The 26055-nt window shown below is 41.8% G+C and overlaps 1 protein-coding gene across 1 annotated transcript in view; it reads left to right on the plus strand.

The window, feature by feature from the left end:
* TPO (thyroid peroxidase) overlaps positions 1-26055 on the plus strand; it is a 241509-nt gene that overhangs the window by 54194 nt on the left and 161260 nt on the right. Inside the window, exon 6 of the mRNA XM_069726806.1 lies at positions 21680-21880. Within this exon, the coding sequence (XP_069582907.1) occupies positions 21680-21880 (201 nt within the window). The remainder of the gene's footprint in view (positions 1-21679; positions 21881-26055) is intronic.

Raw genomic sequence — 26055 nt, forward strand, 5'->3', positions numbered from 1 at the left:
CACCCCAGGGGGGGTGGCTTTGCCCCCCCGGGTCTACGATCACCGCTGCTGACCTTTTTTTAACCCCCTCCAGCTCTGATTGGAGCTAGCGTCCATGTGACGCTAGCACTCCAATCAGAGCTGGAGGGGCGGAGAAAAACAGTGTCTGCCCGACTGCTCACCTGCCCCCCCAGACACCGCGATCGCCGCCGCCGCTGCTGCACACCTCTTCAGAGCGCCGCCGCCGTATCCCCCACTGCTACCGCCGCCTCCCCCACTGCTACCGCCAGTACCACCGCTGCTGCTGAGGACAGGTACCTCCCCTCTCCTGTCCTCCACTCCCCCCAACCTCCGCTCCCTCCCCCCTACCCCCCCGATCACCCCCCTGCCCCCCTTTATCACCTGCTCCTGCTCTACTTTCTTTTCTCCTATCGCCCCCTGCATCTGTTAGCCCCTCCTCCCCTGGTGATCACCCTCTTCAGTGATCACTGCTAATCACCCCCTGCCCCCCCTGATCACCCCCTACCCCCCCGATCACCCCCTGCCCCCCCTGTCCACCTGATCACCCCCTGCCCCCCTTTATCACCTGCTGCTGCTGCTGTGTTTTCTCTCCTACTGCCCCCTGCGTCTGTCAGCCCCTCCTCCCCTGGTGATCACCCTCTTCAGTGATCACCACTAATCACCCCCTACCCCCCTGATCAACCCCTACCCCCCTGATCACCCCCTGCCCCCCTGTCCACCTGATCACCCCTCTGCCCCCCTTCATCACCCGCTGCTGCTGCTGTGTTTTCTTCTCTCCTACCGCGTTTGCGTCTGTCAGCCCCTCCTTCCCTGGTGATCACCCTCTTCAGTCATCACCGCTAATCACCCCCTGCCCCCCCTGACCACCCCCTGCCCTCTCTCCCCCCCGTCCACCTGATCACCCCTCTGCCCCCCTTTATCACCTGCTGATGCTGCTGTGTTTTCTTCTCTCCTACCGCCCCTGTGTCTGTCAGCCCCTCCTCCCCTGGTGATCACCCTCTTCAGTGATCACCGCTAATCACCCCCTGCCCCCACTGATCACTCCCTGTCCCCCCTGATCACCCCCTGCCAATACCCCCCCCCCGTCCACCTGATCACCCCTCTGCCACACTTTATCACCTGCTGCTGTGTTTTCTTCTCTCCTACCGCCCCCTGCGTCTGTCATCCCCTCCTCCCCTGGTGATCACCCTCTTTAGTGATCACTGCTAATCACCCCCTGCCCCCCCCTGATCACCCCCTACACTCCCTGATCACCCCCTGCCCCCCTGATCACCCCCTGCCCCCCTGATCACCTGCTGCTTCCAGCTTCATCTCCATCTGACGCTGCATCTCCTCAGCCCCCTCCTGTCCCCCCGCGCCTGACAGCCACCCGCGCCTGACAGCTCCCCGCACCTGATAGCCTCCTCCTGCAGAAGAGTTTCACCAAACACTCGCACATACACACGCACACGCAACACTAAAATAAAGTTTAGATTTTTTTTTACACACGCACCACACACACAATGTCCCGCTCATCCCAGTCATCCCAGTCACAAAGGCTGTACTCAGCTGAGGAGGCATATTCCTTTCTTGCCTCCGAAGCTGATAGTGAGGGAGAGGACCCCACTTTTCTGTATTCCTCCCACTCTTCCTCCCCTAGTGACACCGACTCGCCACCCCCAAGATGTCGCAGGTCGAGAAATCGTCCGGAGCCCAGGGGAGGGGAGCCGGAGCCCAGGGGAGGAGAGTCGGAGCCAAGTGTAAGTGACCCCCAACCTAGTGCTAGTGACGCCCAACCTAGCACTAGTGCCCCCGTCTGGACCCCCGTCCCTGAAAACTTTGCTCCACGCATTCCTGATTTCATTCCCCAATCAGGAATCCAATTTGAGACTGCCAACCTCCGGGAGATAGACTTTTTCAAAGTCTTTTTCTCGGAGTCAATCGTCAGTCTCATGGTGGAGCAAACAAATTTGTACGCCCTGCAATTTTTTGCCCAAAACCCAAGTTCATCATTTTCTACTTGGAATCCCGTTGACTCAGTAGAAATGATGAAATATTGGGGACTGGTCCTTCACATGGGAATTGTGAAGAAACCAGAAATTCGACAATACTGGAGTACTGATATTTTATATCAAACTCCAATATTTGGCATGGTTATGAATCGCAAACGTTTTGAGGCGATTCATAAATTTCTCCACTTTAGGGACAATACGGACATCCTTCCTCGCGATGACCCGAATTTTGATAGACTGTTCAAAATTCGGCCGGTCATCGAACACTTCAGCAACAAGTTTGCTGAAGTGTACATTCCCCAAAGGGAAATTTGTGTGGATGAATCCCTCATCCACTTCAAAGGGAGGCTTCAGTTCCGTCAGTACCTGCCAAGCAAAAGGGCGAGGTACGGGATAAAACTCTACAAGATCTGTGAGAGTACCTCAGGGTACACTCTCAGCTTTAGAGTTTATCAAGGAAAGGACAGCAGTATCCAGCCCCCAGAATGTCCACCTGCTCTGGGGGTGAGTGGGAAAATAGTGTGGGATTTGGTCCACCCACTGCTTGATAAAGGTTACCATCTGTACGTTGATAACTTTTATACAAGCATCCCACTCTTTCAATCCCTCTCTGCCAGAGCTACCGTCGCTTGCGGTACTGTGCGCAGAAACAAGAGGGGTCTCCCTTTGTCACTAATTGAGTAGGTTCTCCCAAAGGGTGAGAGCCGGGCCCAATGTAGTGGCAACATGCTTGCGGTCAAGTTCAAAGACAAAAGGGACGTCTTTTTCTTAACAACAATCCATGGTCCCGGCACCATGGCTAGCACTGTTCGAGGTACCCCAGCACAGGTCCACAAACCGGACTGTGCGCTGGGGTACAACAAACATATGGGGGGAGTTGATCTTTCTGATCAAGTCCTCCAGCCCTATAGTGCCATGCGGAAAACGAAGGTGTGGTATAAAAAACTGGCTGTGCACATCGTACAAATGGCACTGTATAACGCATACGTGCTATCACGATGTGCAGGCCAGACCAACAACACCTTCCTTCAGTTCCAGGAGGCGGTGATAAAGGCCCTGATTGGAGGCGTGGAAGGAGCGGGCCCCAGCACCCCTGGAACTCAAGGTTCCCGTATGGTACCGGTGCAACATTTTCCCTGTGAGGGGAGAGCAAAAAAAAGATGCCGGGTGTGCTATAAAAGGGGGATAAGAAGGGAAACTCGTTTCCAATGTGAAACGTGTCCCGACAAACCTGGACTGTGTTTGAATGAATGCTTCAGAATTCATCACACGTCCGTGGACTAGCCACATCCTGATATTCCACTACAGAACTCACCCACACCAGGCTGATATACACAACACCACACACACACACCAACCTGACGTACACTACACCACACCCCAACCTGACATACACTACACCACACACACCAACCTGACGTAGTGTGTCAGATTGGTGTGTGTGGCGTAGTGTACATCAGGTTGGTGTGTGGTGTGGTATAGTGTACATCAGGTTGGTGTGTGTGTGTGGTGTACACTACACCACACACACCTACCTGACGTACACTACACCACACCCCAACCTGACATATTCTACACCACACACCCCAACCTGACGTAGTGTGTCAGATTGGTGTGTGTGGCGTAGTGTACATCAGGTTGGTGTGTGGTGTGGTATAGTGTACGTCAGGTTGGTGTGTGTGTGTATGTGGTGTACACTACACCACACACACCTACCTGACGTACACTACACCACACCCCAACCTGACATAGACTACACCACACACACCAACCTGACGTAGTGTGTCAGATTGGTGTGTGTGGCGTAGTGTACATCAGGTTGGTGTGTGGTGTGGTATAGTGTACGTCAGGTTGGTGTGTGTGTGGTGTACACTACACCATACACACCTACCTGACGTACACTACACCACACCCCAACCTGACATAGACTACACCACACACACCAACCTGATGTAGTGTGTCAGATTGGTGTGTGTGGCGTAGTGTACATCAGGTTGGTGTGTGGTGTGGTATAGTGTACGTCAGGTTGGTGTGTGTGTGGTGTACACTACACCACACACACCTACCTGACGTACACTACACCACACCCCAACCTGACATACACTACACCACACACACCAACCTGACGTAGTGTGTCAGATTGGTGTGTGTGGCGTAGTGTACATCAGGTTGGTGTGTGGTGTGGTATAGTGTATGTCAGGTTGGTGTGTGTGTGTGTGTGGTGTACACTACACCACACACACCTACCTGACGTACACTACACCACACCCCAACCTGACATAGACTACACCACACACACCAACCTGACGTAGTGTGTCAGATTGGTGTGTGTGGCGTAGTGTACATCAGGTTGGTGTGTGGTGTGATATAGTGTACGTCAGGTTGGTGTGTGTGTGTGTGGTGTACACAACACCACACACACCTACCTGACGTACACTACACCACACCCTAACCTGACATACACTACACCACACACACCAACCTGACGTAGTGTGTCAGATTGGTGTGTGTGGCGTAGTGTACATCAGGTTGGTGTGTGGTGTGGTATAGTGTACGTCAGGTTGGTGTGTGTGTGGTGTACACTACACCACACACACCTACCTGACGTACACTACACCACACACCAACCTGACGTAGTGTGTCAGATTGGTGTGTGTGGCGTAGTGTACATCAGGTTGGTGTGTGGTGTGGTATAGTGTACGTCAGGTTGGTGTGTGTGTGGTGTACACTACACCACACACACCTACCTGACGTACACTACACCACACACCAATCTAACATACACTACACAACCCAACCTGACGTAGTGTCAGGGTGTGTATGGCGTAGTGTACGTCAGTTTGGTGTGGTGTGGTATAGTGTACGTCAGGTGTGTGTGTGGTGAATACTACACCACACACACACCAACCTGACATACACTACATACCTTCCATACACAACATAGTGTCCGCTAACGATTGGAGCTAATTTTTCATTCAAAAAGTGAAATGGCGCACCTTCCTTTCCGAGCTTTGCCGTGCGCCCAAACAGTGGTTTACCCCTACATGTGAGGTATCGGTGTACTCAGGAGATATTGCCCAACAAATTTTAGCATCCATTTTACCCTGATGCCTATGTGAAAATGAAAAAAATTGAGGCTAAAATAAAATTTTTGTGAAAAAAAAGTACTTTTTCAAATTTATGGATCAATTTGTGAAGCACCTGGGGATTCAAAGTGCTCAATATGCATCTAGATAAGTTCCTTGGGTGGTCTAGTTTCCAAAATGGGGTCACATGTGGGGGAGCTCCAATGTTTAGGCACACGGCGGCTCTCCAAACGTGACATGGTGTCCGCTAAAGATTGGAGTTATTTTTTCATTCAAAAAGTCAAATGGCGCTCCTTCCCTTCCGAGCCTTGCCGTGCGCCCAAACAGTGGTTTACGCCTACATGTGAGGTATTGGTGTACTCAGGAGATATTGCCCAACAAACTTTAGCATCCATTTTACCCTGATGCCCTTCTGAAAATGAAAAAAATTGAGGCTAAAATAAAATTTTTGTGAAAAAAAAGTACTTTTTCATTTTTATGGATCAATTTGTGAAGCACCTGGGGGTTCAAAGTGCTCAATATGCATCTAGATAAGTTCATTGGGTGGTCTAGTTTCCAAAACAGGGTCATATGTGGGGGAATTCCAATGTTTAGGCACATGGCGGCTCTCCAAACGTGACATGGTGTCTGCTAAAAATTGGAGCTATTTTTTCATTCAAAAAGTCAAATGGCGCTCCTTCCCTTCCGAGCCTTCCCGTGCGCCCAAACAGTGGTTTACGCCTACATGTGTGGTATCGGTGTACTCAGGAGATATTGCCCAACAAATTTTAGCATCCATTTTACCCTGATGCCCATGTGAAAATGAAAAAAATTGAGGCTAAAATAAAATTTTTGTGAAAAAAAAGTACTTTTTCATTTTTATGGATCAATTTGTGAAGCACCTGGGGGTTCAAAGTGCTCAATATGCATCTAGAAACGTTCCTTGGGTGGTCTAGTTTCCAAAATGGGGTCATATGTGGGGGAGCTCCAATGTTTAGGCACACGGCGGCTCTCCAAACGTGACATGGTGTCCGCTAAAGATTGGAGCTATTTTTTCATTCAAAAAGTCAAATGGCGCTCCTTCCCTTCCGAGCCTTGCCGTGCGCCCAAACAGTGGTTTATGCCTACATGTGAGGTATCGGTGTACTCAGGAGATATTGCCCAACAAATTTTAGCATCCATTTTACCCTGATGCCCATCTGAAAATGAAAAAAATTGAGGCTAAAATAAAAATTTTGTGAAAAAAAAGTACTTTTGCATTTTTATGGATCAATTTGTGAAGCACCTGGGGGTTCAAAGTGCTTAATATGCATCTAAATAAGTTCCTTGGGTGGTCTAGTTTCCAAATTGGGGTCATATGTGGGGGAGCTCCAATGTTTAGGCACACGGCGGCTCTCCAAACGTGACATGGTATCCGCTAAAGATTGGAGCTATTTTTTCATTCAAAAAGTCAAATGGCGCTCCTTCCCTTCCGAGCCTTGCCGTGCGCCCAAACAGTGGTTTACGCCTACATGTGAGGTATCGGTGTACTCAGGAGATATTGCCCAACAAATTTTAGCATCCATTTTACCCTGATGCCTATGTGAAAATGAAAAAAATTGAGGCTAAAATAAAATTTTTGTGAAAAAAAAGTACTTTTTCAATTTTATGGATCAATTTGTGAAGCACCTGGGGATTCAAAGTGCTTAATATGCATCTAAATAAGTTCCTTGGGTGGTCTAGTTTCCAAAATGGGGTCATATGTGGGGGAGCTCCAATGTTTAGGCACACGGCGGCTCTCCAAACGTGACATGGTATCCGCTAAAGATTGGAGCTATTTTTTCATTCAAAAAGTCAAATGGCGCTCCTTCCCTTCCGAGCCTTGCCGTGTGCCCAAACAGTGGTTTACGCCTACATGTGAGGTATCGGTGTACTCAGGAGATATTGTCCAACAAATTTTAGCATCCATTTTACCCTGATGCCTATGTGAAAATGAAAAAAATTGAGGCTAAAATAAAATTTTTGTGAAAAAAAAGTACTTTTTCAATTTTATGGATCAATTTGTGAAGCACCTGGGGATTCAAAGTGCTCAATATGCATCTAGATAAGTTCCTTGGGTGGTCTAGTTTCCAAAATGGGGTCACATGTGGGGGAGCTCCAATGTTTAGGCACACGGCGGCTCTCCAAACGTGACATGGTGTCTGCTAAAGATTGGAGTTATTTTTTCATTCAAAAAGTCAAATGGCGCTCCTTCCCTTCCGAGCCTTGCCGTGCGCCCAAACAGTGGTTTACGCCTACATGTGAGGTATTGGTGTACTCAGGAGATATTGCCCAACAAACTTTAGCATCCATTTTACCCTGATGCCCATCTGAAAATGAAAAAAATTGAGGCTAAAATAAAATTTTTGTGAAAAAAAAGTACTTTTTCATTTTTATGGATCAATTTGTGAAGCACCTGGGGGTTCAAAGTGCTCAATATGCATCTAGATAAGTTCATTGGGTGGTCTAGTTTCCAAAACAGGGTCATATGTGGGGGAACTCCAATGTTTAGGCACATGGCGGCTCTCCAAACGTGACATGGTGTCTGCTAAAAATTGGAGCTATTTTTTCATTCAAAAAGTCAAATGGCGCTCCTTCCCTTCCGAGCCTTGCCGTGCGCCCAAACAGTGGTGTACGCCTACATGTGAGGTATCGGTGTACTCAGGAGATATTGCCCAAGAAATTTTAGCATCCATTTTACCTTGATGCCCATGTGAAAATGAAAAAAATTGAGGCTAAAATAAAATTTTTGTGAAAAAAAAGTACTTTTTCATTTTTATGGATCAATTTGTGAAGCACCTGGGGGTTCAAAGTGCTCAATATGCATCTAGAAACGTTCCTTGGGTGGTCTAGTTTCCAAAATGGGGTCATATGTGGGGGAGCTCCAATGTTTAGGCACACGGCGGCTCTCCAAACGTGACATGGTGTCCGCTAAAGATTGGAGCTATTTTTTCATTCAAAAAGTCAAATGGCGCTCCTTCCCTTCCGAGCCTTGCCGTGCTCCCAAACAGTGGTTTACGCCTACATGTGAGGTATCGGTGTACTCAGGAGATATTGCCCAACAAATTTTAGCATCCATTTTACCCTGATGTCCATGTGAAAATGAAAAAAATTGAGGCTAAAATAAAAATTTTGTGAAAAAAAAGTACTTTTTCATTTTTATGGATCAATTTGTGAAGCACCTGGGGGTTCAAAGTGCTCAATATGCATCTAGATAAGTTCTTTGGGTGGTCTAGTTTCCAAAATGGGGTCATATGTGGGGGAGCTCCAATGTTTAGGCACACGGCGGCTCTCCAAACGTGACATGGTATCCGCTAAAGATTGGAGCTATTTTTTCATTCAAAAAGTCAAATGGCGCTCCTTCCCTTCCGAGCCTTGCCGTGCGCCTAAACAGTGGTTTACGCCTACATGTGAGGTATCGGTGTACTCAGGAGATATTGCCCAACAAATTTTAGCATCCATTTTACCCTGATGCCCATCTGAAAATGAAAAAAATTGAGGCTAAAATAAAATTTTTGTGAAAAAAAAGTACTTTTTCATTTTTATGGATCAATTTGTGAAGCACCTGGGGGTTCAAAGTGCTTAATATGCATCTACATAAGTTCCTTGGGTGGTCTAGTTTCCAAAATGGGGTCATATGTGGGGGAGCTCCAATGTTTAGGCACACGGCGGCTCTCCAAACGTGACATGGTGTCCGCTAACGATGGAGATAATTTTTCATTCAAAAAGTCAAATGGCGCTCCTTCCCTTCCGAGCCTTGCCGTGCGCCCAAACAGTGGTTTACGCCTACATGTGAGGTATCGGTGTACTCAGGAGATATTGCCCAACAAATTTTACCATCCATTTTACCCTGATGCCCATGTGAAAATGAAAAAAATTGAGGCTAAAATAAAATTTTTGTGAAAAAAAAGTACTTTTTCATTTTTATGGATCAATTTGTGAAGCACCTGGGGGTTCAAAGTGCTCAATATGCATCTAGAAACGTTCCTTGGGTGGTCTAGTTTCCAAAATGGGGTCATATGTGGGGGAGCTCCAATGTTTAGGCACACGGCGGCTCTCCAAACGTGACATGGTGTCCGCTAAAGATTGGAGCTATTTTTTCATTCAAAAAGTCAAATGGCGCTCCTTCCCTTCCGAGCCTTGCCGTGCGCCTAAACAGTGGTTTACGCCTACATGTGAGGTATCGGTGTACTCAGGAGATATTGCCCAACAAATTTTAGCATCCATTTTACCCTGATGCCCATCTGAAAATGAAAAAAATTGAGGCTAAAATAAAATTTTTGTGAAAAAAAAGTACTTTTTCATTTTTATGGATCAATTTGTGAAGCACCTGGGGGTTCAAAGTGCTTAATATGCATCTAAATAAGTTCCTTGGGTGGTCTAGTTTCCAAAATGGGGTCATATGTGGGGGAGCTCCAATGTTTAGGCACACGGCGGCTCTCCAAACGTGACATGGTGTCCGCTAACGATGGAGATAATTTTTCATTCAAAAAGTCAAATGGCGCTCCTTCCCTTCCGAGCCTTAGCATGTGCCCAAACAGTGGTTTACCCCCACATATGAGGTATCGGTGTACTCAGGAGAAATTGCCCAACAAATTTTAGGATCCATTTTATCCTGTTACCCATGTGAAATGAAAAAATTGAGGCTAAAATAATTTTTTTGTGAAAAAAAAGTACTTTTTCATTTTTACGGATCAATTTGTGAAGCACCTGGGGGTTCAAAGTGCTCACTATGCATCTAGATAACTTCCTTGGGGCATCTAGTTTCCAAAATGGGGTCACTTGTGGGGGAGCTCAAATTTTTAGGCACATGGGGGCTCTACAAATGTGACATGGTGTCCGCTAAAGAGTGCAGCCAATTTTTCATTCAAAAAGTCAAATGGCACTCCTTCCCTTCCAAGCCCTGCCGTGCGCCCAAACAGTGGTTTACCCCCACATATGAGGTATCAGCGTACTCAGGACAAATTGGACAACAACTTTCGTGGTTCAGTTTCTCCTTTTACCATTGGGAAAATAAAAAAATTGTTGCTGAAATATCATTTTTGTGACTAAAAAGTTAAATGTTCATTTTTTCCTTCCATGTTGCTTCTGCTGCTGTGAAGCACCTGAAGGGTTAATAAACTTCTTGAATGTGGTTTTGAGCACCTTGAGGGGTGCAGTTTTTAGAATGGTGTCACTTTTTGGTATTTTCAGCCATATAGACCCCTCAAACTGACTTCAAATGTGAGGTGGTCACTAAAAAAAATGGTTTTGTAAATTTCGTTGTAAAAATGAGAAATCACTGGTCAAATTTTAACCCTTATAACTTCCTAGCGAAAAAAATTTTGTTTCCAAAATTGTGCTGATGTAAAGTAGACATGTGGGAAATGTTATTTATTAACTATTTTGTGTCACATATCTCTCTGGTTTAACAGAATAAAAATTCAAAATTTGAAAATTGCGAAATTTTCAAAATTTTCACCAAATTTCCAATTTTTTCACACATAAATGCAAAAATTATCGACCTAAATTTACGACTAACATGAAGCCCAATATGTCACGAAAAAACAATCTCGGAACCGCTAGGATCCGTTGAAGCGTTCCTGAGTTATTACCTCATAAAGGGACACTGGTCAGAATTGCAAAAAATGGCAAAGTCTTTAAGGTCAAAATAGGCTGGGTCATGAAGGGGTTAAGACAGATGGCACACTCAGGACTGGCAGACAAGCAGAAAGGCCAATATTAATCTCCCACAGGTTTTTTTTTATTTTTTCAGGGAGAATTTAGATACCAAATTAAAAAAAAAAAAAAAAACTAGGCTTTCTATGGCCCACTATTTAAGAGAGATGGCACAATCAGGACTGCCAGGCAAGCAGAAAGGCCAATATTAATCTCCCACAGGTTTTTTTTTATTTTTTCAGGGAGAATTTAGATACCAAATTAAAAAAAAAAACTAGGCTTTCTATGGCCCACTATTTAAGAGAGATGGCACAATCAGGACTGGCAGAAAGGCCAATATTAATCTCCCACTGTTTTTTTTTTTATTTTTTCAGGGAGAATTTAGATACCAAATTTAAAAAAAACAAACTAGGCTTTCTATGGCCCACTATTTAAGACAGATGGCACACTCAGGACTGGCAGACAAGCAGAAAGGCCAATATTAATCTCCCACAGGTTTTTTTTTTTCAGGGAGAATTTAGATACCAAATTAAAAAAAACAAAAAACACTAGGCTTTCTATGGCCCACTATTTAAGAGAGATGGCACAATCAGGACTAGCAGACAAGCAGAAAGGCCAATATTGATCTCCCACAGGTTTTTTTTTTATTTTTTCAGGGAGAATTTAGATACCAAATTAAAAAAAAAAATAGGCTTTCTATGGCCCACTATTTAAGACAGATGGCACACTCAGGACTGGCAGACAAGCAGAAAGGCCAATATTAATCTCCCACAGGTTTTTTTTTATTTTTTCAGGGAGAATTTAGATACCAAATTTAAAAAAAAAAACTAGGCTTTCTATGGCCCACTATTTAAGACAGATGGCACACTCAGGACTGGCAGACAAGCAGAAAGGCCAATATCAATCTCCCACAGGTTTTTTTTTTTCAGGGAGAATTTAGATACCAAATTTAAAAAAAAAAACACTAGGCTTTCTATGGCCCACTATTTAAGAGAGATGGCACACTTTTGACTGGCAAACAAGCAGAAAGGCCAATATTAATCTCCCACTGTTTTTTTTTTTCAGGGAGAAATTAGATACCAAATTTAAAAAAAAAAAAACGGGGCTTTCTATGGCCCACTATTTAAGAGAGATGGCACACTCAGGACTGGCAAACAAGCAGAAAGGCCAATATTAATCTCCCACTGTTTTTTTTTTTTTCAGGGAGAATTTAGATACCAAATTAAAAAAAAAAACACTAGGCTTTCTATGGCCCACTATTTAAGAGAGATGGCACACTCAGGACTGGCAGACAAGCCGAAAGGCCAATATTAATCTCCCACTGTTTTTTTTTTTTTCAGGGAGAATTTAGATACCAAATTAAAAAAAAAAAAAAAAACTAGGCTTTCTATGGCCCACTATTTAAGAGAGATGGCACAATCAGGACTGCCAGGCAAGCAGAAAGGCCAATATTAATCTCCCACAGGTTTTTTTTTATTTTTTCAGGGAGAATTTAGATACCAAATTTAAAAAAAAAACTAGGCTTTCTATGGCCCACTATTTAAGACAGATGGCACACTCAGGACTGGCAGACAAGCAGAAAGGCCAATATCAATCTCCCACAGGTTTTTTTTTTCAGGGAGAATTTAGATACCAAATTTAAAAAAAAAAAAACTAGGCTTTCTATGGCCCACTATTTAAGAGAGATGGCACAATCAGGACTGGCAGAAAGGCCAATATTAATCTCCCACTGTTTTTTTTTTTATTTTTTCAGGGAGAATTTAGATACCAAATTTAAAAAAAACAAACTAGGCTTTCTATGGCCCACTATTTAAGACAGATGGCACACTCAGGACTGGCAGACAAGCAGAAAGGCCAATATTAATCTCCCACAGGTTTTTTTTTTTCAGGGAGAATTTAGATACCAAATTAAAAAAAAAAAAAAACACTAGGCTTTCTATGGCCCACTATTTAAGAGAGATGGCACAATCAGGACTAGCAGACAAGCAGAAAGGCCAATATTGATCTCCCACAGGTTTTTTTTTTATTTTTTCAGGGAGAATTTAGATACCAAATTAAAAAAAAAAATAGGCTTTCTATGGCCCACTATTTAAGACAGATGGCACACTCAGGACTGGCAGACAAGCAGAAAGGCCAATATTAATCTCCCACAGGTTTTTTTTTATTTTTTCAGGGAGAATTTAGATACCAAATTTAAAAAAAAAAACTAGGCTTTCTATGGCCCACTATTTAAGACAGATGGCACACTCAGGACTGGCAGACAAGCAGAAAGGCCAATATCAATCTCCCACAGGTTTTTTTTTTTCAGGGAGAATTTAGATACCAAATTTAAAAAAAAAAACACTAGGCTTTCTATGGCCCACTATTTAAGAGAGATGGCACACTTTTGACTGGCAAACAAGCAGAAAGGCCAATATTAATCTCCCACTGTTTTTTTTTTCAGGGAGAAATTAGATACCAAATTTAAAAAAAAAAAAACGGGGCTTTCTATGGCCCACTATTTAAGAGAGATGGCACACTCAGGACTGGTAAACAAGCAGAAAGGCCAATATTAATCTCCCACTGTTTTTTTTTTTTTCAGGGAGAATTTAGATACCAAATTAAAAAAAAAAACACTAGGCTTTCTATGGCCCACTATTTAAGAGAGATGGCACACTCAGGACTGGCAGACAAGCAGAAAGGCCAATATTAATCTCCCACTGTTTTTTTTTTTTTCAGGGAGAATTTAGATACCAAATTAAAAAAAAAAAAAAAACTAGGCTTTCTATGGCCCACTATTTAAGAGAGATGGCACAATCAGGACTGCCAGGCAAGCAGAAAGGCCAATATTAATCTCCCACAGGTTTTTTTTTATTTCTTCAGGGAGAATTTAGATACCAAATTAAAAAAAAAAACTAGGCTTTCTATGGCCCACTATTTAAGAGAGATGGCACAATCAGGACTGGCAGAAAGGCCAATATTAATCTCCCACTGTTTTTTTTTTTATTTTTTCAGGGAGAATTTAGATACCAAATTTAAAAAAAAAAAACTAGGCTTTCTATGGCCCACTATTTAAGACAGATGGCACACTCAGGACTGGCAGACAAGCAGAAAGGCCAATATTAATCTCCCACAGGTTTTTTTTTTTCAGGGAGAATTTAGATACCAAATTAAAAAAAAAAAAAAACACTAGGCTTTCTATGGCCCACTATTTAAGAGAGATGGCACAATCAGGACTAGCAGACAAGCAGAAAGGCCAATATTGATCTCCCACAGGTTTTTTTTTTATTTTTTCAGGGAGAATTTAGATACCAAATTAAAAAAAAAAATAGGCTTTCTATGGCCCACTATTTAAGACAGATGGCACACTCAGGACTGGCAGACAAGCAGAAAGGCCAATATTAATCTCCCACAGGTTTTTTTTTATTTTTTCAGGGAGAATTTAGATACCAAATTTAAAAAAAAACTAGGCTTTCTATGGCCCACTATTTAAGACAGATGGCACACTCAGGACTGGCAGACAAGCAGAAAGGCCAATATCAATCTCCCACAGGTTTTTTTTTTTCAGGGAGAATTTAGATACCAAATTTAAAAAAAAAACACTAGTCTTTCTATGGCCCACTATCTAAGAGAGATGGCACAATCAGGACTAGCAGACAAGCAGAAAGGCCAATATTAATCTCCCACAGGTTTTTTTTTTATTTTTTCAGGGAGAATTTAGATACCAAATTTAAAAAAAAAATAGGCTTTCTATGGTCCACTATTTAAGACAGATGGCACACTCAGGACTGGCAGACAAGCAGAAAGGCCAATATTAATCTCCCACTGTTTTTTTTTTTTTCAGGGAGAATTTAGATACCAAATTAAAAAAAAAAAAAAACTAGGCTTTCTATGGCCCACTATTTAAGAGAGATGGCACAATCAGGACTGCCAGGCAAGCAGAAAGGCCAATATTAATCTCCCACAGGTTTTTTTTTATTTTTTCAGGGAGAATTTAGATACCAAATTAAAAAAAAAAACTAGGCTTTCTATGGCCCACTATTTAAGAGAGATGGCACAATCAGGACTGGCAGAAAGGCCAATATTAATCTCCCACTGTTTTTTTTTTTAGTTTTTCAGGGAGAATTTAGATACCAAATTTAAAAAAAACAAACTAGGCTTTCTATGGCCCACTATTTAAGACAGATGGCACACTCAGGACTGGCAGACAAGCAGAAAGGCCAATATTAATCTCCCACAGGTTTTTTTTTTTCAGGGAGAATTTAGATACCAAATTAAAAAAAAAAAAAAACACTAGGCTTTCTATGGCCCACTATTTAAGAGAGATGGCACAATCAGGACTAGCAGACAAGCAGAAAGGCCAATATTGATCTCCCACAGGTTTTTTTTTAATTTTTTCAGGGAGAATTTAGATACCAAATTAAAAAAAAAAATAGGCTTTCTATGGCCCACTATTTAAGACAGATGGCACACTCAGGACTGGCAGACAAGCAGAAAGGCCAATATTAATCTCCCACAGGTTTTTTTTTATTTTTTCAGGGAGAATTTAGATACCAAATTTAAAAAAAAAACTAGGCTTTCTATGGCCCACTATTTAAGACAGATGGCACACTCAGGACTGGCAGACAAGCAGAAAGGCCAATATCAATCTCCCACAGGTTTTTTTTTTTCAGGGAGAATTTAGATACCAAATTTAAAAAAAAAAAACACTAGGCTTTCTATGGCCCACTATCTAAGAGAGATGGCACAATCAGGACTAGCAGACAAGCAGAAAGGCCAATATTAATCTCCCACAGGTTTTTTTTTTATTTTTTCAGGGAGAATTTAGATACCAAATTTAAAAAAAAAAATAGGCTTTCTATGGTCCACTATTTAAGACAGATGGCACACTCAGGACTGGCAGACAAGCAGAAAGGCCAATATTAATCTCCCACAGGTTTTTTTTTTCAGGGAGAATTTAGATACCAAATTTAAAAATAAAAAAAACTAGGCTTTCTATGGCCCACCATTTAAGAGAGATGGCACAATCAGGACTGGCAGACAAGCAGAAAGGCCAATATTAATCTCCCACAGGTTTTTTTTTATTTTTTCAGGGAGAATTTAGATACCAAATTTAAAAAAAAAAACTAGGCTTTCTATGGCCCACTATTTAAGAGAGATGGCACAATCAGGACTGGCAGAAAGGCCAATATTAATCTCCCACTGTTTTTTTTTTTATTTTTTCAGGGAGAATTTAGATACCAAATTTAAAAAAAACAAACTAGGCTTTCTATGGCCCACTATTTAAGACAGATGGCACACTCAGGACTGGCAGACAAGCAGAAAGGCCAATATTAATCTCCCACAGGTTTTTTTTTTTTCAGGGAGAATTTAGATACCAAATTAAAAAAAAAAAAAAACACTAGGCTTTCTATGGCCCACTATTTAAGAGAGATGGCACAATCAGGACTAGCAGACAAGCAGAAAGGCCAATATTGATCTCCCACAGGTTTTTTTTTTATTTTTTCAGGGAGAATTTAGATACCAAATTAAAAAAAAAAATAGGCTTTCTATGGCCCACTATTTAAGACAGATGGCACACTCAGGACTGGCAGACAAGCAGAAAGGCCAATATTAATCTCCCACAGGTTTTTTTTTATTTTTTTAGGGAGAATTTAGATACCAAATTTAAAAAAAAAACTAGGCTTTCTATGGCCCACTATTTAAGACAGATGGCACACTCAGGACTGGCAGACAAGCAGAAAGGCCAATATCAATCTCCCACAGGTTTTTTTTTTTTCAGGGAGAATTTAGATACCAAATTTAAAAAAAAAAAACACTAGGCTTTCTATGGCCCACTATCTAAGAGAGATGGCACAATCAGGACTAGCAGACAAGCAGAAAGGCCAATATTAATCTCCCACAGGTTTTTTTTTTATTTTTTCAGGGAGAATTTAGATACCAAATTTAAAAAAAAAAATAGGCTTTCTATGGTCCACTATTTAAGACAGATGGCACACTCAGGACTGGCAGACAAGCAGAAAGGCCAATATTAATCTCCCACAGGTTTTTTTTTTTTTCAGGGAGAATTTAGATACCAAATTTAAAAATAAAAAAAACTAGGCTTTCTATGGCCCACCATTTAAGAGAGATGGCACAATCAGGACTGGCAGACAAGCAGAAAGGCCAATATTAATCTCCCACAGGTTTTTTTTTATTTTTTCAGGGAGAATTTAGATACCAAATTTAAAAAAAAAAACTAGGCTTTCTATGGCCCACTATTTAAGAGAGATGGCACACTCAGGACTGGCAGACAAGCAGAATGGCAAATATTAATCTCCCACGTTTTTTTAATTTTTTCAGGGAGAATGTAGATACCAAATTAAAAAAAAAATGAATAAAAGGCTTTCTATGGCCCACTATTTAAGAGAGATGGCACGCACAGGACTGGCACTCTAGCAGAAATGCCAATCTTAATCTCCCACAACTTATTTTTTTAGGGAGAATTAAAAAAAAAAAAAAAAAGGGACTGTCCTACAATTACTATCTCCCTGTAGTAATCTCAGCCAGGTATGGCAGGCAGCAATAAGAAGGAGTGGACTGCTGCACAAATTACATCAAAAGTGTGGACAAACAAAAAAGATTGCTGTGCAGAAAGGAAGGAACAACAGGATTTGTGCTTTGAAAAAAGCAGTTGGTTTGCACAGCGGCGTACACACAGCAATGCAGCTATCAGGGAGCCTTCTAGGGCAGCCCAATGAGCTACAGCGCTGAGGAAAAAACAATGTAGCTTCCACTGTCCCTGCAAACAAAAGGTGGTGTTGGACAGTGGAAATCGCTACAGCACAAGCGGTTTGGTGGTTAATGGACCCTGCCTAACGCTATCCCTGCTTCTGACGAAGCGGCAGCAACCTCTCCCTATGCTCAGATCAGCAGCAGTAAGATGGCGGTCGGCGGGAACGCCTCTTTATAGCCCCTGTGACGCCGCAGACAGCAAGCCAATCACTGCAATGCCCTTCTCTAAGATGGTGGGGACCAGGACCTATGTCATCACGCTGCCCACACTCTGCGTCCACCTTCATTGGCTGAGAAATGGCGCTTTTCGCGTCATTGAAACACGACTTTGGCGTGAAAGTCGCGTACCGCATGGCCGACCCCACACAGGGATCGGGTCGGGTTTCGTGAAACCCGACTGTGCCAAAAGTCGGCGACTTTTGAAAATGAACCATCCGTTTTGCTCAACCCTAGTGGCATGACATAGCAGTAAGAAATCCTGCAAGCCGAATAGAAAGTCAACTCATGGAATGCACCTGAGCCTGTGTAGCACACGGAGGCAAACCATACTAGACATCTAGGACACCAATACCAGAGCAACCGGCAAGGACTCACCGAGGTCTGAGTATGACGTGAGTAATGCAGCAGTGTCCGTCCGGTTCAGCGATAGAGAGCCCGGCGTGTAGGTGGTGGATGACGAAGCAAGCAGGCAGGAGAAGTCAACGGCAGCACAGCGGCACTACGGAAGGCTGCGCATAGCCAGGGAAAGCCCCGGCCGGTGGCATCCCTGGATACGAGAGGGAAGAAAAAATGGCCGACAAGGTGCCTGACGTGTGACGTCACAAGAACTATGGGGCGGCACAGAGACCAAAAAGAATGCCGACGTGTTTCGAAAGAGTTGCGTCCTTCTTCATCAGGGAATCCATACTGGAATCCAAAATGTGTTATGCTAGTTCACATGAGTACACCGATGCCCCATATGTGGTTGAAAACTTTTTGGAGGCACAGTGCAAAACTCAGAAGGGAGAAAGCGCCATATTGGAGTTCAGATTTTGCTGGAATGGTTTGAGGGTGCCATGTCACATTGGCAGAACCCCTGAGGAGCCAGAACAGCAGAAACCCCCCAGAAGTGACCTAATTTTACAAACTATACCCCCAATGAATTCATATACGGGTACAGTGAGCATGTTGACAGCACGTGCTTCACAGAATTTTATACCATTGGGCGGTCAAGAAAGAATAATTACATTTTTACCTCTATAATGTTGCTTTAGCCCCTAGTTTTTACATTCTCTAAGGGCTGGTAGGAAAAAATGAACCTCAGTTTGTTGTGCAATTTCTCCTACATGTAATCCAATACCCTACATGTAATCAGAAACTACTTTTCAGGCACAGTATAAAGCTTAGAAGGGAAGGTGAACCATATTATAGTGCAGATTCAACTTTTATGGTTTGCGGATGCCATGCCCCACTGGGAGAGCCCCTGAGGTGCTAGAACAGCAGAATCCCCATAAGTACCTCCAGTTTTTAAACTGCACATCTCAATGAATTAATCTACGGGTGCAGTGATCATATTGACACCACAGGTGTTTCACAGAATTTTACATTATTGGGCAGTGAACAAAAATTAATTACATTTTTACCACCAAAATTTAAGCTCCAGATCTTATATTTTGCATGTAAAAATGGGGAAAATTGTCACCAAAATGTGTTTCTCAATTTTTTCTGAACTTGTACATACCCCATATGTGGCTATGTAGTACTGATTAGTCATGTGATGAGCCTTGGAAGGGTAGGAGCGCTATTTGCTTCCTTGAAAGCAGATTTTCCTAGAATAGTTTGCAGATTCCATATACAGAGCCCAGAGCCCCTAAGTGCTAGAAGAGCAGAATCCCCCCTTGTGCGATTATATTTTAGAAATTATACTCCTTTGTAAATTTATCTACAGGTATAGTGACAATTTTGACTCCATGGGTGCTTATCAGAAACAAGCATGATGCTGAGTGCATATTGAAAACTGCCACCGTGCTTTTATGCATGCCTAAAAAGATGGACACCTCTGGATCACAGGCCAGACAGCACCCACAGTACTTCCATCTGCCTCATTATAGGGAATCTTCTGCCTGGGGTTCCATCTGAATCACACATTTCAGAGATTTACACAGAAATCCTGGTGTAAGCACTCAGCGTAGAGTGCAGGATAAATCTGAGCTGAGCCATATTGTGATCTTTGGGAGGCAAAATAAACAAATCAACAGCAGTTAAAGAATTGGTTTTGTATTTTTATGTCTATGCTGGGGTAGTATAAGCGATTAGACGACTTTATTATTCTGGTCCGTACGATTACAGTGATACCAGATTAATATTGATTTTATTATATTTAGCTGTTGTCAAACACTAAAAGGTGCTTTTTATTGCCATTTTGAGAGTTTTAATTTTCCTATATTTCTGAAGACAGTTTCATGTTATGGCTTGTTTTTGTGGGACAAGTTGATGTTTTTATTGGTACCATCTTCAGTCACATAATATTTTTGATCACTTTTTATTCTAATTTTTGGAAGGCCAAATGAACAAAAACCAGCAATTTAACAATTGTTTTTTGTTTTTCTTTATTTTATGCCTTTCGACGTATTGTAAAATTGATGAGGCAGATTTATTTTTTGGTTTAATATGATTACAGCCATACCATTTATGTCACTTTTTTGTTTTGGCACTTTTACACAATAAAAACTATTTATTAGAAAAAATAATTATTTTTTCATTGCTTTATTCTGAGTGCTATGACTTATTTTTTTTCCACTCAAGGAGCTGTGTGGGAACTTGTTTTTTTGTGGGACACGATGATATTTTCAGCGATACCATTTTTATTTAGATTTCTCTTTTTTTCGCATTTTATTCCACTTTGTGTTTGGCAGTATGATGGAAAAGCATCTTTTTTGCCCCTTTTTTGAACGATGTTCATTTCTATGGGACGGGTTGTTCCAGATGCAGCTATACCATGCATGTATACTTTTTTGTTGTTTGTTTTTTACATAAAATTACAAATTTATGGGTGCAATAATTTTTTTATTATTATTTTGTGATTTGTTTTTAATACTTTCACAATTTTTTAAACACTTTTTTAAATTTATTACTCTATGGGACTTTCGCTTTCAGTAGTTTGCAATTATAAAGCATTGCCAAGCACTAGCACTTCTGGGTGTCAGCTGTTATGTCAGCTGAATTAATTAGCCACAACGTACCTCATATGTCCAAGGTCGGGAAGGGGTTGAAGATGCCCTCCCATCAAAGTTTTTATCCTCTTAGTATATTGCACTCATCATATTATATAGCACTGTGTACTTACAATTGCTTATTATGCCTTTCTTATCAGCTAATGCTTCTCTTTTCCATTAGGTCTATAACATCATGTGATTAAAAACTGATTAGCTGAATTCTTCTAAGCTCCATGTAGAAAAAGGAGGTCAATTTTTGTCCGTATGAACCATCAATCACTGCAAAAGTCTCTGGCAGGGGGAGGGGTGAGCAACTGGGTCAGGAATTGAAGAGGGGGAATGTTTTCTGCAGGGAAAAGAGACTTGTTGTTTCTACATAGAGCAGAGAAAAGAGAAGAATTAACTGGGAGAAAGACAAAATTAGCAATTGTAAGTACACAGTGCTATATAATATATTGATTGCAATATATTAGGAGGATAAAAACTTTCATGGGAGGAGGAGGGCTTCTTTAAGATTGTTCACTGATCATCTAGGATAGTAAAGAATAAGTCACCTAAGTGTACAAAATATTACTGCTCCGGGTTTCATTCTTTTTCAGCTGGAACAAGACGCTGAACACAATATCTGAGATCTTTCCGCTTCCTCTTGTCCTGCATCTTTATTATCAATCTAGAGCAGAAGGAAGAGAGAATTGGTCAGAGTTCATTTGAATCACTTTACCCAGTGATTTTAATGGTGTCTGGGGAGCCCAAACCAATGACTTTTTGGCTAGGCCATGCACAATTGCTTCATCCTTCATATATCTGTGAACCTAAAACGAGATGTTTTATAGCAAAATTTGTCATTACACTAAGTAACGTTCCAACAGAAACCCACATGTATAATGATAAGACAATGCTTGACTCTCCTGTACCTGTAAAGTATCATTTATTAAGGCCATTTCTTTATGTTGCACAAACACAAAAATCTTAGGTTAATACCTTGTTCTTTACTTTATAGGTTCGAGAGGTTACTAATAAAATAATCCATGCATCAAATAATGCTGTTCACGAAGACAGTGCATACTCCCACATTATAATTGAATGGGGTCAGTACATAGATCATGACATGGCATTTACTCCACAAAGCATTAATAAAGTGAAAAGTATGTGCGGTTCAGCCTGCCACTGTGCCAACGAGAAGTCATTGTTCTCTATAACGGTAAGTGCTTTTATGCCACAGTTTAAGAATATATTCACACGTGGCATTTTTGCTGTGTTTTTTTTTTCTGCAGCCAAAACCTTCACTCTTGGCAGTAAAAAAAAATGTGTTTAAAAAGCTGCAAATAGCTGCGTTTTTCAAGTAGGTTAGATGCGAGATTTGTCCAAAATATATGTTAATAAAGTTAGTTTTGGCCAACAAATATTTCAAATTTTATGCTGCATTTTTTCAGCATTTTTGCAGTTTCTTATTGCTTTCAAAAGGGTTACAAAAACCTGCAAAAATGCAGCAAAAACTGCTGAAAGAATAAACATTCTGCAGATTTTCACAAAACGCTGTAGTGCTCAAGTTCAGTCAGGAAAAAAAGCTGTGCGTGCATAAATTAAATTGCTTTTGCAGCGACTGTAAAATGCAGCTTCTTTTTCCACCCAAAAAATGCATCAAAACCATGCTGCAAAAGCACCACATGTGAACATACCCTAAGGCTGGAGCTGGAGAGCGACTTGTAGACACACAACATGAGATTGCAATGGAGTCATGTTGTTAATCATCAGAAATCTAAATAAAATCCATCACGGTCACAATCACTATCATAATTTGTGATTTAGCAGTGTAACATTGACACATTAGGCCACCATGCTTTATAATCCTTTAGTAGACTCTCCATTCATAAAAAGTGAAAGTCAATTCACCAGATGTATAATTTTGGACTTTCATTCATATAAAACACTGTACTCAACTTTCTCAAAAAGTCCCATACACGATGAATAGACTGATGGTCAAGCAAGTGCACCTCCACTTCACTCAACACATAGCTCGGCAGAGCCTAGTTCCCGACATACATAGCCCAGTCTGGAGATCGTCGCGAGTCCACAGTGTTCAGTAAATTTTCACCTGTGCTATTTATGAAGGATAGCCTACAATTTTGGTAATAACCTTTGTAGATATAGGGATCATCAAAAAAACTGATGTGTTTGCTGTCCATGTCAACCAAAATGCAAACATTTGTTTCAGGTTATATCAGTTCCACCAAGACCAAATGTGTTTGACATCAATATGAAAGCATATTAAATCATTTCATATCTTATATAGCACCATTAATTTCATCAAAAATTTCCATCAATGTCTTCGGAGTGTGGGAGGAATGCGGAAAACCCAAATAAAACCCACATATATACAGGGAGAACATTCAAACTCACTGCAGAAGACCCCGGCACTGTAAAGTAACAATGCTAACCACTGAACCATCATGCTACTCTATACGTGCTGGTGTTTTTCACCACTGCACACCATGATCATTCATAATATTTAATATGTTCAAGACATGTGTGTATGTTGACATACTGTCCAATATTGGCGCTCCATAGCAAAAGTGAAGATGAATATTTCTTTTCCCCTCAAGGCTCTTTCTCTGACCCTCAGACCATTTTCCTAATCCAATGTTCCGTTAAAAAAGAGGGTCCTACATAGGTTCCCTTCAGCTAAAACTAACCATGGCTGTATATCTTTTCTCTGATAGCAATTGCTCAATATTCTTATATCGTCTGAACCATCTTGTGAGCAGTTTTTGTGAGGGAGGCAACTGTCGGGTGGTTCTTTTAGGCCATAGCTACAGTGAAACTGTGTAAAAGGCAACAATGAGTGAATGTGGAGAGAAATTCAGCACCCCATGAGAATTCACAAGGAATATTGACATCCTTAAACCTCATACAGTTCTCCATGAAATGAGATTCTAATTTTTATTTTTTGCCTATTCCAAACCCCATTGATATTTCTATCGACATTGTCATAAGCAACGTGGTTCATAACATCTTTATCTCCAATACGGAATATGTTTTGCAGTATAAGTCCCATGACATATATCTGAAGCTATTTGATTGGACTTTGTCCACTACAGCATAAGGGTACCGTCACACAGTGGCATTTTGATCGTTACGACGGCACGATCCGTGACGCTCCAGCGTCGTAACAATATCGCTCCAGCGTCGTAGACTGCTGTCACACTTTGCAATGTACGACGCTGGAGCGATAATTTCATGACGTATGTGCGATGTAGAAGCCGTTGGTTACTATGCGCACATCGTATACAATATCGTGCACACCTTTGTTACACCATGCGATCATGCCGCCACAGCGGGACACTAGACGACGAAAGAAAGTTTCAATCGATCTGCTACGACGTACGATTCTCAGCGGGGTCCCTGATCGCAGGAGCGTGTCAGACACTGCGAGATCGCTGGAACGTCACGGATATATCGCTGGAACGTCACAAATCGTGCCGTCGTAGCGATCAAAATGCCACTGTGTGACGGTACCCTAAGCATTGGATTCTCCCCGAGTGACGGCCATAATCATCTTTGTTCTACAGACAGGGATGTCGCTAAGCCCCAAAAACCACACATGCATAAATCTGCTTCTCAGTGGTCGTTGCCATATATTTTCCTCCGTCACATATTCTGTCAGCTTTTCAGAGGGGCATGATAATGAAGGGTTACTTTCCAGATATTGCTCAGAGGCTTCAGTCATAAATTAGCATTGATATTTTCTTAGGCATGCAGTGCATAAAGCTGGGAATATCCCGCATTGGAGAAAAAAAAAATCTTTTCCCAGCAGTTCAGCACAACAGTGAAGTTGTCATATAAATCAATGCAATTATATACACTTTTCATTTGGGAATGCAGTTTGATATTTTAACAGCTAACAGAATAGAAATGAGGTTCATTAGATTTTCTACATGGAGGAAAAGATATTATTAAAATAGTGGGCTAAGAAAAAGGTGCCTGGGCATAGTATGCAATCAGATGTAAATATTACAGATGAGCGAATCGATCTGTGGAGTCAATTTCCTAAAATTCACAATTTCACACGAATTTGAACATTTTCAAATAGCAATTCGCAAAAAACAAATACATCAATTTGCTGTGTTGCCATGTAGGTCTCCTCATAATGTCCTGCAGCTAGCAGATTATCATACCTTGTATAGTAGTGGTACCTGGGCCTGGGCTTTTCCTCTAGTTCATTTCCAGTCAGTGTATATGAGAAAAAACTCAAGACAGTCTTGGCATGGGCTAGTGGAATAGAAGTGTAACAAATAATTTAATGAGGCTGGGCAGTGCTCAGTGGTTAGCACTAGTGATGGGCAAACCCGCGGCCAAACATTTAAAAAAGTTCGGTTAAGGTACCAGAATGGTACCGAAGCTCGATCCCAAACCCAGACCTCATTTAAATAAATGGGAGGCCTGAACATAAGGTGTTTCCCACTCTGTCATCTGAGTCACAGTGTGAAAAACAGAGGCTATGATCAATGGGAAGTTTGTTACCGCTGGTCAGAGCGCTGTGGCACTCACGCAATCACACAGATGACAGCATATGAGCCAGCAGCTCCGACTGTCAGCAAAAATGATAAGGCTGGTCACAATCATTGGCTGATGAGAGTACTATTCTCATCAACATACATCTGGCCTCGCTGATAGTAAGATGATCGAAGCTTCCAAGAACCCATAACAAGGAGTAATGCTGAACACATCACATTATATATTATGCAATTAATCGAGTGTACGTCGCATAAAAAATATCCCAGAATCCTAGAATGAACATACATACCCATATCCAATACCTAACTGTGAGGAGGGAGAATAAATATGACTGTAAGCATCATAGGTAAAATACCTTTGCTGGAAAAAGAGGTGATGACCAAGAGTGTCAGGAGTAGCGTCTGCACACCCCACATGCGTTTCACCACTTGATTATTCTGGGGGCTGGGGGAAGAACAGATGGCAGAGTGATAACACACTGATCCAAATCACTGATGACACTGATGCCTTGACTTTTATCAGCATCTAAGTTACACCCACACATCCCCCTTGATGACTCATAAAAGGGCTGGTCATGAAATGTGGCTTCAGTTTCCGAAAATTACGAGACTCCCAACATTCATTCCTGAGCATGAATGGTTAGTTCTTTGTATCTTCATTATCTTTTCTTACTATACCATATGTTCCATGGGACTCTACTTACTTCCAAAAAGGTTTTAGATTGTAAGTTCTTTCTCCTTCTTGAGATTCTGTGTGAGAGCGTAAATGCCCCCTCCTTAGAGATGCCTTATGAATTTAAATTTTTCTAAAATTTTTCTACAACAACTTTGTGTTAGGGATAGCAGAACGCACCGAGTAAAT

This window comes from Ranitomeya imitator, chromosome 5 (assembly GCF_032444005.1).
Source record: "Ranitomeya imitator isolate aRanImi1 chromosome 5, aRanImi1.pri, whole genome shotgun sequence".
NCBI lineage: Eukaryota > Metazoa > Chordata > Amphibia > Anura > Dendrobatidae > Ranitomeya > Ranitomeya imitator.